The sequence below is a fragment of the Urocampus carinirostris genome, chromosome 12 (assembly GCF_059441175.1).
Source record: "Urocampus carinirostris isolate Australia breed hairy pipefish chromosome 12, RoL_Ucar_1.0, whole genome shotgun sequence".
Classification (NCBI taxonomy): domain Eukaryota; kingdom Metazoa; phylum Chordata; class Actinopteri; order Syngnathiformes; family Syngnathidae; genus Urocampus; species Urocampus carinirostris.
In genome coordinates, this window is record NC_142360.1 from 23,137,523 (window position 1) to 23,150,325 (window position 12,803).

At 36.6% G+C, this 12,803-nt stretch overlaps 1 protein-coding gene across 1 annotated transcript in view; it reads left to right on the forward strand.

Annotated features, from left to right (window-relative positions):
• Window positions 1-308: 308 nt before the first annotated feature.
• nr5a2 (nuclear receptor subfamily 5, group A, member 2) overlaps window positions 309-12,803 on the forward strand; it is a 100,846-nt gene continuing 88,351 nt past the window's right edge. Inside the window, exons 1-3 of the mRNA XM_088348943.1 lie at window positions 309-707; window positions 2,789-2,907; window positions 9,310-9,451. Coding sequence (XP_088205069.1) covers window positions 626-707; window positions 2,789-2,907; window positions 9,310-9,451 — 343 coding nt within the window. The 5' untranslated portion in view covers window positions 309-625. The remainder of the gene's footprint in view (window positions 708-2,788; window positions 2,908-9,309; window positions 9,452-12,803) is intronic.

Sequence of the window (12,803 nt, forward strand, 5' to 3'; positions counted from 1 at the left end):
AAAAAAAGAAAAAAAGAAAAAGAGAAAGAAGAAATAAAGGAAAGAAAGAAAGCTCTCGTGCGCGCACACATCCGCCAACGGACCCTGCACTTTCCAGCAACCTCCAAACAGCTGAGGTTTTCTGCAGATACGTTCTCAGTCCCTTCCGTGCGACGAGTCCCTGCCGCGCAGGCCTGATTGGAGGCGGGCCAAGTGACGTCACACGGCCGCACACGTCCTGGATTGGAGGGAGGGGAGTAAACAAGGCGGCGAGGGCGAAGAAGAGCGAGAAAGAAAAGCGCTCCATATCTCAGTCCGCCTTGTCCGCTTTTACGCACAGAGGAGCGCACGCCTTCGCTTCTCAAAACTTCACTAGCTTGCGGTGAACACATTTGGAGCAGACACTCAAAACCTTGGTTCAATCCGCGTTTTGTGCACTTACCAATGTGCACAAATGACTCTTTTCCCTCTTTGGGGGGCGGCAAAATGACATTTTGACGTTTATAATTTCGCTCACTTATCTAAGGACGGATAAAGTGGAAGAAAACCGTCGGGGCCTCAGTTTCTCCTGCAGACTGGCCTCTCCCCTTCTCTCCTCCACCCCAATCCCGTTTTCGGGTGTCCCGCTGTGCTGAGGCCGGCTGAAATGCTCCCCAAAGTCGAGACGGACTCGCTGGGATTTTCTCGATCGTATGGCGAACAAGGACACATGCCAAGAAACGTGCAGGGTAAGCGCTGACGTAAAGCGGGGGAGAAAGCGGCTTTTAACTGCATGCGTTTTGGAGGTTTTTTTTCGAGCCGTCAAAATAACTAAACGTGTTTGCAAAGTATTCCAGTGCACGCGAGAGTCAACATGAAATATAAAAGAGTGATAATAGTATGCTTTATAATTTGTTTGCAATGCTATCATTAACTTTAATATTGATTCCATCCTGCAAGACGAATACATGGGAAACTAATGCAAAAGACACCAGAATTTTCTCAATGTAAAATTGAAATACAATTGCACGGGTTGGCTTGCAATTACAGGTACCAAAACACGTTTTGTTAAACAACCACAGTTTTAGTTAGTGTATATTGTATTTCATTCGCACACTTGTCCTCATTTTAAGGACGGTATTTGTACGTTTTAACTGGTTAACATGTAAATGAGAATAAAAACGACATTTCATTTTTGTCTGCTGTTGGGTCCAATCTAAAGGAAAAGTCATAATATTTAAAGTTGAATAAAATAATATTTAAGGGATTGATTTACCAACACAGTGGCAGGTCATTTTGACAACAAGAGGTTTAAATCGTATTAATTTATTGTTTTTTTATTTAGAAAAATAAATCAATAAATCAATAACTCGTGCACCCGTTTCTGCGTCACTTACCCGGATGAACCCCAAGTTTGTAATTGCTCTTTTGACGTTTGTGCGCCTATCAATTAGCCGGCGGGTGTTTATGAGGCACATATAATGCGATAACGCAAAGAGCGCTTAACAAGTTGCGTCAAAAAAAAAAACGGACATGTTATCTTCTTTTACACACGCAGTAAAACAAGGTAGCTCAGGAATTTAGTATATATTAATGTATGTATTTGTTTATTTTGGGGGATTTTATTTAAATCGGATAACAACTGGCAGAAAATCTGGAGTTGGGGCTGCCGAATGGTTATAAGGCCAACGATTGTGAGGGGAGAATTTGTGCAATCTGAATGAAATTCAGGATTAACCAAAATTCAAGTATGCAAATTCACATTTATTCCTCAATCACTAGGAGGAAATTGATAGAAAGTAACTTAAATGCTTTCTGTATTGCACTGTGTTTTTATAAATCGAAAATCGAATTAATTATTGTAGATTTTGTGTGTGCTTTTTAATAAGTATTTGATTTTACTACTCAGTTGCCGTTAAAATTGACTTTTATCAAAGTGGATTGGATTATTCTAATGCTGAATAACGGAGCGCCTCTGTGCAACTTGTTGCTCGGTTTCACATCCGAATGTTAACGCCCTGGCAATGAATTCAAGTTCATTCAAAATGTTTAAAAGGGGGGCAAATTTTGCATCAACGAAAAATAAACAATAGATGAAATCGATCGTACCTGCATGCTTGTATGTGGTGTTTTGTTATACTATATGCCAGTATCTTATTTATTTATTTTTGTGCATATTGATTTAACATGACTGAAAATCCAAATAATTAACGTGATATCTACATGTTACTATGCACGAGTTTTGGCGCATATATACCCAGACTACAATAACTTACAAGTATACTACGTTTTCTTTTTACACATATGATGTTGAAGGAATCCATCGCATGCCAGTTTAAAGTTTGTTTGGGTTGGATTTTTTTTTATTTATGTATGGAAACTTGTTAAAAACTCAAAAGCTGTGAGTTAAAAAAAAACGAATGCAATTGGAGAACTGACGCAGTGGAATACATACAAAGAGAAATAGTCAAAATGAGGACTTTGGCGTTGTGCTTATTCGAATAATCACATTGCATGATTTTGCAGAGGCCTGCAGGGATGAGTGCGTCTTTTTTGTGTGTGAGCGTTTTTATTCGTCTCTGGGCGGCAACACGCTAATATCCCCTTCCCTTGCTCTTCGACTCGACGTGCATGTATTACATATTTATGAGACTTCGTTTTGTATTTATCGATTTTGTTGTCTGTTTTATTATTTCTGTAATATGAAGGAATTCAAGCGACTCATCCACTGCGCCAGTTTGTCGCATAGCCTTTCAAATAGACACCCTGCGACTCTCCGGGCGGAATGTGTGACTGTCTGTCATCCTCCCTTCCTTTCTTTTTCTTGCAGTTCCGCAACTAAAAATGATGGACTACTCCTATGACGAAGACTTGGACGAGATGTGTCCCGTTTGCGGGGACAAGGTTTCGGGCTACCATTACGGACTCCTCACCTGCGAGAGCTGCAAGGTCTGACTCTTGGAAAGTGTGTTTTGTGCATAGCTTTTGGCTCTTTTTTTTTTAAATTAATATATATGTTGTTTTTTTTGCAAGCATATTGCAGAAAAGTGGAATCAAACGACACACAAATATTCAGCACACGAGACAAACCTCAATTGTGCTACCACTAGTGGCATCTGAGATTTTTTTCAATTGAATCAAATTGTCTTTCTTGACAATGATAATAAGGGAGTGAAACATTGTAAGTAACGAGATTAGACGTGGCACTCAAGAAAAAAAGTACAAATACTGTGAGACTGTCCTAAATCGTAATAATAATGCAATGAAAAGTAGTGTAATAACATTTAACTGCAATAGCAAGTCCCAAAAAAAATCGCAACAGAGTGTGTGTTTTAGGGTTTGATTTATTCAATTTATTGGAGTGGAAATGCTGCACATTATAAACGTGTGAATTTAATATATTTAATAACAGAATTAATACTATAATTGAAAAATATATACTGTGTGACTTTTTTTTGCTGCTAAATGTTAATCCACTTTCTTTCATAGCACTAATGTTTCGATGCAGTATTATTTTTCATTCCCAACTGGAGTGATTATAACTTACACCAGTCTGGAAGCACCACGTTGTACATCATTTTTTACGCTTTCATCCTTGTAGTTTTTTATCTTTTTTGAAGTCTCTATCACGTTTACCCGAGAGTGCCATGTCTAATCTCGCGGCATGCAATGTGTCAAACATTACTATCATTGACAGTAAAGACAATTACATTTGCATAACTTCGATCAAATTCAATAAAAAAAAATCGTTCACTATAAATACAGATTTAATTGATTGCAAGTTGAATTTTCTCAGTAAAATGTTTCCAAAAATATGTGCATTTACTTTTTTTTTAACTTATAAGGTTAGCAACAGATCAGAAACGGTTATTTAAAACCATGGTCCATGTAAAAAATGTATTTTTTTTAGCGTTGTATCTAAAAAAACTCCAAGTTGCAAAAGCTTAAAGTATGATGGCATTTCAAACCCAGTTTTTACTCAAGTATGGAAAATGTCAGCACCATGTGTATGTGTTTTAACAGACAGACACAAATGTTGTGAGTCTACAAAAGTTAAGGTGTACATTTTGCAAAGGAGCCCGTGTGAAATTAAAATAAACTTTTTTTTATATAAATAAATAAAACCCTGTTCAATGGCTCTTGTTAGAAAACAGGCAGGGGGCAGTAGCATAATTCTATTTTTTTTAAATAGACATTCTGCAATAGTCATATTACAGATTTTCCAAATAGCCCCATGTGCGATTTGAACTATTTGATTAAAAATAACGTTATTATAGGAGCACCAGCACCGCCTTGTTTAATGTGCAAAAAAAAAAAAAAGATTAAGACATTTTGCAAAAATTATTAAAGTGCACATTTTCTAAAAGACCCCAAAAGTAATTAAACTCATTTAAAAAAACTCTTAAATTAAACTTTTTTGGACAAGAGGCAAGGAATCAGGAGCTCTAGCACCACCTCATTTGCTGTATAGTAAAATACAAAAAAAATAAAAGACATTCTGTAAAAGAGTTAAATGGTGCCGTTAAAAAAACTAACAAAAAAAACGTCAGTCATTATTGTCATAAGAACACTTTTAATTGGAAAAAAAAGTTCTGAAATGATGCTTTTCTTAGAACAGGCAGAAGGGCGGGAACTCTAGCAATGCCTCATTTTCTTGAACAGAAAAAGAAAGAAGACATTCTGCAATAGCATTAATATGCACATTTTTTTAAAAACCCCAAGAGTAATAAAACCGTTTATCTTGATTTGTTTTAATGCCACTTATTTTTAAACACTGAAAGGGGCAAGTACCACCCCGTTTGCCGTACAGAAAAAGAAAAAAATATCTGCAAACACCAGTGTTTTTTTGAAACTCATAGACAAAGACCATATCAAGTAACATTTAAAGGTTGTACATTTAACATATATTATATTAAGGTACTTAGTAGTATTTTTTATTTAACACTTAAAGCAGGCGTTTCGAACGTAAAGCCTGATTAATCAATCCACTTCGCTATACATTTCTGAGTTTGTCAGAAAATGAAGTGAGTCCCAAGGTAATTTCTATCAAAAGTAATGATTTTATTAATAAATGCAACCCAAATGCTCTCTCTGGCTGCTAGAGGGCAGTGTTGAGTTTGTATAGCGTGGTGATTTGGTGCAGGTGTAAAACTGCTTTCAAATCAACTGTTAAAATAAAGTAGTCAACGCATTCAATGCTTAAGATGAAAATAAGTTATTTTCAAATAAATGTATTGAGTTTACTAGGTATAGTAGGTTACTACTGTGGGCTGAATGATAAAGCATAATATAAAGGAAAAAAAAGATAAACATTTGGTGTTGACATTCTTTCACAGATCGAGCCCACCTCAGAACAAAGAGTCTGTATGCGGCCCCGTGGCCAAATTGAGTTTGACATCACTGACCTAAAGAGTCCTCTTTAACACTACATCAGTGGACATGTGGTCCTTATCTACAGATTGCTGATATAACACTAGTTATTTCACTTTAAACATGCTATGGTGTAAATTTTCTAAAAGACTGTTTCATTTAAAAAAATATGTTATTTTTCAAAATAGGCAGGGGACTGATAAAGACAGAAAAGAAGAAAAAGGTAAACATTCTGGAATATAATCAAGGTGTGACATCATTTTTGACTTAAGATAACTATTTAATGTTTTAAAAAGTTTCAAAATTATGTTTTTTTAAGAATGAAAGAGGCACAGGACAATATAGAATTCTGCGTTAAGAGTTGTGGTGCAAATTTTCTGAAAGACCCCAAAAGTGATAAAAACGTTTTTTTCTTAAATTACCCTTTTTGAAAACAGGCAGGGGGCAGGGGCTTTAGCACTTTCTCGTGTACTGTACAGTAAAAGACGAAAAATGTAGACATACTCCAAAATAGTTTTCCTAAATGACCTATTGAGTAATTAAAGTAAACTGTTTTATTAAAAATACATTTTTAATTACATTTTTGGTAAACAGGCAAGGGACAGGTGCTGTAGCACCGCCTTGTTGCTGTAAATAAAATAAAACGTAGACACTCTAAAATATTTATTGTACAATTATTTTAAAGGATCCAATGGGTAATCAAAGTAATCTGTTTAATCAAGGTAGTTTAAAAAAATATTGAACTTGATGTGGAAAAATGACCAAAAAATGTAGACATTCTGCAATTGAGTTATGAAGCAAGTTATGATGCAGGAGGTATTAGCTTAAAATATCTGTAGTATGGGTGACAAAATTGAAAAGGAAAACACAGGAACAGCATAACAAAGTATCCAAAATTGTTGAAAAAAAAAGGAATTTTGGAACAAACATCCCTGAAAACAATAGTAATAAAGCTAGAATTATGTTTTTTTTCTCCACCCATTACTGGGTTATGTGATACTTACCCGGAGAAGACACATACTCCTTTACAGCTGCAGGCGGGAGACACAAAAACATATATATTTGTTTTAAGTTAAAATGACCATTTGACTAAAATATCGATGCCCGCATAAGAATTTCCTATGAAATAAACCTTGATGAATTATGTAAAGAAGGAATAGTATACACATTCTAGTGTCACCATATCCTGAGATTTTGTTTTGTTTAATATCCCTCGCAATTTACACTCCAAGGCTCAGAATATTATAAAGCAAAACCCATTAAAATGATTTCGTGATTTTTCTCATGATAGGACTTTAACTGTTCATAAAATCACATTTTTTGAAAACAGACAGTAGAGCAGGAGCTCAAACACTGCCTCATTTCCAAAATATCCAGTACATTTGCACTATATGGCTTCGTATAAAGACTGTTTCTCATATTTTGAATTCAATTCTGGCCACCCCCCAAATTTTATACAGCTCCCTTTGAATTAACAGGTCCCCAATAACGTTTTGCTTAGCTATTTGTTTACTTTATGCATGGAACTTTCATCAAAGTTCATTAAAAGCTTGTAGACAACACGTGAATGGTAAATGATTCCCTCTACGGAAAAGGCCTGCCGTGTTTTTCCATTTACTCTGCGGGGAATGTTAAAAGTAACTAAAAAAAAGGAATATCAATGCATTGGCATTACATTTCTTGCCTATGCGGTCATTATTTAAAGCAGATGTTATAGATTGCATTGTAACCTTGAGATGCTCTAAGGAGATGTCAAGTGGCATCTGTGCAGCTTCTCAGCTTCAAACACACCTTGGCGCCTTTTTACTCTCAAGTGTGTGTCCGCTTGTGTTTGTGTGTGTCTGTTTGTGTCTATTAGTGCGTTTGTGTGCCTGAAGGCGAAGACGTGCTTTAATGAAGCTCTGTCTCCCTGCGCTGAAACATTCATCATATTGATATTTACCTCCATCCGCTCATTGATTGGCTCCATAAAAGCGACCACACCGATCGGTGCGACGGCATCCGCGTAATTGTTGGGCTGATGTATCAGTTGTCTGTTGGTTTTGAGGAATATTTTACGAGAAAAGACAAGCGGAGAGTGATTTCCAAAGTCCAAAATTACCCAAATTGTGTCAAGCATAATTCGATGCGTTGTATTTGTTAATATTAAAAAAAAAATACACACAAAATGTTCAAAATGATTTGGTTCGAACAAACTCAATTAAGACTTGATTGTTTTTGAAAAAAAATAATAATAATATGGGCTATATTGTGCAAAAACAAAATGAAAACCTGTTTCCTTTAAAGTGGTGGTTCTCAACTGGTCTGACTTAAAGACCCCCCATTCCACCCTAATGACAAGCTGCGACCCAAATCAAGAAAAAAAAAGATCCAATTCATCAAATGAAAGGATTCTGCACTTTAAAGCGACCTGGGTTTGATTCCCGCCGCTTATGGTGTTTTGCGGTTGTACAATATTTGTGTCATTCTATCAATGAAAGCTCTAAAGGTTGTATCATTTCGTATCAAAAAAATGGATCACTTCATTTTTGACCCCATTTTGTGGACTGGATCTCAGAGTCAGTCAAAAGATAGATAGATAGATAGATAGATAGATAGATAGATAGATAGATAGATAGATAGATAGATAGATAGATAGATAGATAGATAGATAGATAGATAGATAGATAGATAGATAGATAGATAGATAGATAGATAGATAGATAGATAGATAGATAGATAGATAGATAGATAGATAGATAGATAGATAGATAGATAGATAGATAGATAGATAGATAGATAGATAGATAGATAGATAGATAGATAGATGGATAAATAGGTAGATAGATAGATAGATAGATAGATAGATAGATAGATAGATAGATAGATAGATAGATAGATAGATAGATAGATAGATAGATAGATAGATAGATAGATAGATAGATAGATAGATAGATAGATAGATAGATAGACGGACATACTTTGTTGTCATTAATAACAACGTAGTGGAAAATGTTTACAAGATTAGACACCCCGAGGTAAACATCAAGACTTAAAAAAGAAAATTAGACAAAAATAATATCAGAATAAATAGGCAAAAATATTTACAAGGTCAGACAGACAGATGGACGGGTGGACAGTCGGACAGTCAGACATATTTTATCTCTTTTTAGTATAGGACACTTGCAAAGGAGATTATATAGGGTGACACTATGTTATTTTGACTGTTATTTCTCACTGCTTTTAACTATTTTGACTATTATGCACTGTTGGATGGGCAGGGGTTGGAGATGGGGATTCTGTCTGGAGGCTGGGACTTTTAGAACAGGATGTAATTTCTTCTCTGAGGGTTTGGTATAGTCCTGTGCTGCTCTCCTTGCAGGTTCAAAATCCATTGATGTCTAAAAGTTTTAAGTCTTTCCTAAACTTATTATAGATAGATAGATGGATTTACTTTCCTGACTTTCCAAAATGTTTGTTTTACTGTATAATTTTTCACAGCACTCGCCCCACTTTTTTTTTGACGCATAACATCAATTACACTTTCGTTTTGTAAAGTATTGACTACAGCCGTTTCGATCCGTTTTATTTTATCCGGGTGGGGAAAATGCAGGTTTACACGGCGTGCGCTCGCCGCCAAATTATGGATCGAGAATGCATTACCCGTTTGGATCCTTGCCGCATTTGATTTCCATCGCTTCTGCCAATAATTAATTCCATGTTGCAGTCAGGAACTCTATTATCCCAGAAATGGGAATTATGAAAACACCTCTGATGTTCTGCATGTGTGTTTATGTGTAAAAACTTGGCGTGTTTAAATCCCCTAAGTTAAAAAACAAAGGTATAATCTACTTTTTTCATTTACTGCTTGCCATGGCCGCATATATGTGTGTGTGTGTGTGTGTCTTGGTGAATTTTAACCGGCGTGCGTGTGAATGGGCGCATTAGCGTGACACGCTACGGGGTCAAGCTAGCTGACATGATAATTTGTTCCCTCCGCAGGGTTTCTTCAAGCGCACAGTCCAGAACAACAAGCGCTACACATGTATCGAGAACCAGAGTTGCCAGATTGACAAGACCCAGAGGAAGCGCTGCCCATACTGCCGCTTCCAGAAATGCCTGACTGTCGGCATGAAGCTGGAAGGTAAATGCACGCCATTCACAACATCATTTGTGGATTTGTGGATCTCCATTACATAAACTTTGTGTTTGCCAAAAGGATTGTAGAAAAGTAAATTTTATGAGGCGGCTGGGGACTGCGCTTGTATAAATCAGTGGTTCTTAAACAGTGCAGTGGTTCTTAAACAGTGAGATAATACTTTAAGGGGAAGCTGAGATTTTACAACAGATTATTTAATCAAAACACATTTGTATGTAATAGAATAGAATAGAATAGAATAGAATAGAATAGAATAGAATAGAATAGAATAGAATAGAATAATCATGTTTATTTGTATAGCCCTTAATCCCAAGAAGTCTCACAGGGCTGCACATACAAAAAAAACCTCAAAAACCTCAACATAAGGAAAATAAAGAAAGGACCGCACATGAGGTAATCCCCTTCCAGGATGACCAAGCTGCAATGGATGTTGCAAATAAAAAATTATACACAGGTATCGTCAACACTAAATAAAGGTAATTCATAAGATAGTGAATAGAAGTGTGTTTTAAGCCTAGATTTAAACAGTTCCACTTGGTTGCAGATCAAATCTCAGGGGGCAGAGCGTACCACAACACCGGGAACCGTTGGAGGGCGCTCTCGTACCTGGGGTTCTCTTCTTGGCTCTTGGAATCACTAGTAGTAAACCAGTATTTTCAGAGCGAAGGCTCCAGAATAGAATACAATTTAATAGTCTTTATTATCACTTGACATGGGAATCCAGGTTAAAGAAGATAAAAACACAATAATGGCTTAAAAGAGAAGAATAAGATAAAGAATGTGAGGATAAATACACAAAAATATTCACGAGGTAGTACTTGGACATAGACCCAATTTGTAAATGGAACTGTATTCTTTAGTTGTAGTGCAATGAGAAAAGTGCATCGTAATAATAATGCATTGAAATTTAGTGTATTAAAATTCTGCAGCAACAAAGTCAGAATACCCGTTTTGCAAATCAGTTTCCTCTTTTGCTTGTTACTGCATTATCTCACAGGCCAGATTAAAACCCTTGGAGGGCCTCATCGGGCCGAGGGCCGCATGCTTGACAGCCCTGCCTTATTCAAACCGGCAGGTTGAAAAGTAGCAATGCTTATTCGTATTTTTGGATTCAGGTCAGAAGGAATTTGGGGGTATCTGGTAGCTTCGGGACACATAATACGAACCAGAAAGGGAATTTCAAAAATAAATTGGCCCGAAGGCGACAAATGGAACTGCTGATTCTTTTGGCCAGCTACGATGAGATCGCTATGTTGAATTTGAATCGAGTTCAAACGGAGATTAACGTTGAATAGTGACAGGACGCCAGCGTATATATTAACACTTTTCAACAAAAATATTCCAAATCAATGATTGTTTAGTTTTACCCTGAAATTGCTTGCTCTCGAGAAAATGTTGGCCACAGGTTTGGCTTTATAATGATTTGCTGATTATTTAAATGAGAATCAAATTGCTGTTCTCTATGGCAGTGGTGGGCAGACATTTTAAATCTTGGGCCACACTGGGTAAATGTTTTTGCCAAGGGGCCAGTCCTCCAGACCTATAAAATCTTTCTCATTTTAAAGCAAATATATTGTACATGCATACATATAAACGTTATACTTATTCTAATATTTGTTTTGAAATGGATTTCTTTCATCAAAACTCTCCATTAAAGCATAATAATATATTGGATCCCTGTTTTAATTGAATTGAGTTGGATTGTCTTTATTGTCATTGATAAAAACATAGTAAACATTGCATGCAATCATATTAAACATGGTACTCCAGAGTAAACATGTAATACATTTTAATAAGACAATCGGGAATTTGGAATAAAAGCATCAATAGATAAATTATTTTCCATGATCAAAAAACTCTATACAATAAGAAAAAAATTACCGGATAACATGACTTGACATCACTTGCAATGAGGCAAGAGAATTGTTTGCCTCACTGCATCTGCAGACGCATAGCACAGTAATATATCAACCATTTTTCCATTTGAATAAACAAATCCTCAATGGGTGATCCTCCATTATGAAAAAACAGTTAATGAAAAGAGACATTACTGAATGGCAAAAGTTGCTTTTAGCTTGTTAATACCATATGAGGCAAGATAATTGCATGCTTCACTCTTCATCTGAAGACCCTCGGCACAGTAACACATTACCTTCTAATTCTATTCATACAATTCTTAATATAATGCAAAAAACGGAAGTTTTGAAAATAGAAAATCTCAAAATTGTGAACACTTCATAAACAACCATTTAACATGGTTTTAATGCCATACTTTCATGATTCAGATTCAGATTCAGATTCAGATCTACTTTATTGTCATTCTAGTACACGTGTATACAGAACGAAATGTCGATACATCTGACCCGCACAGTTTCCTTGAATCTACAGATATAAGTAAAAGTTGTATTGTATTATGGCTACGTATAGTATTTTACCATAGTGCCGATAGTGCAAGAGGAGTAGCTAACCAGATGTGCATGACAGGTGAGGCCTCTTGTGCCTACATGAGACTCAATTGTCTTAACTGGTTCAAACTGCATAATGAATGCAATAGTGTTTTAGATAGGAAGATGCCAAAGCAAGGAGGTCAGCTCAAATCTTCAACCTAATATCTGAGAGGCTTAATCTAACAATGTAGTGTTCTTGACTTGCATCCCCCAACTCTGTTGCAAAATGTTTTTCCATAGCAGTAAATTTGTTGACAATCTTTTTAGAATGACAAAATGGGCTTCAGTTCACCATTCTCCATGTTGATTGGCTATAGATCCACAAGTTTGGTTTGAATTATCCTTTACTGTATCGGTGGGCGGGAAGCCTTTTTCCCAATGTGACAGCTGCACCGCCCAACAGGCAACTGCGCACGATCAGAACACACGTATTTGAGTTCAAACGTACCACCTCAAAGCCCTGATTCAAGTTCAGTCAGTAATTCAGTAAGACAACAATAGATAAGAGTAATGGAACTCATTTTTATTTTGGTGTGGCCCACTGCCAAACGACCCACGGCCTGGTGGTTGCCAACCACTGCCCTATGTTACAGTCTGTCTCTTGCTGTCTTGTTAATACCAAGGGCAGTGTAAAAAACAAAAAACAAAAAAAAACGCCTTAGTAAAATATTTCCAGAGGGTTCTCCCTTCTCGGTCTCTTTCTGAGGTGTAATTAATCGCTCTTAATCACAATTGGCCGGCGGGCGGCAAGTCCCAGCCTGCGATTTTCCAGCTGACGTGGGTGTGTTTGGTTCGTCGGCAGTAACTTTAAGCCCGGGGCCACGGCGGGCCCTCAGGCATTCTGTCAAGCATCCGATGCTCCGGTGGGCGACTCCTGACACAAACAGTAA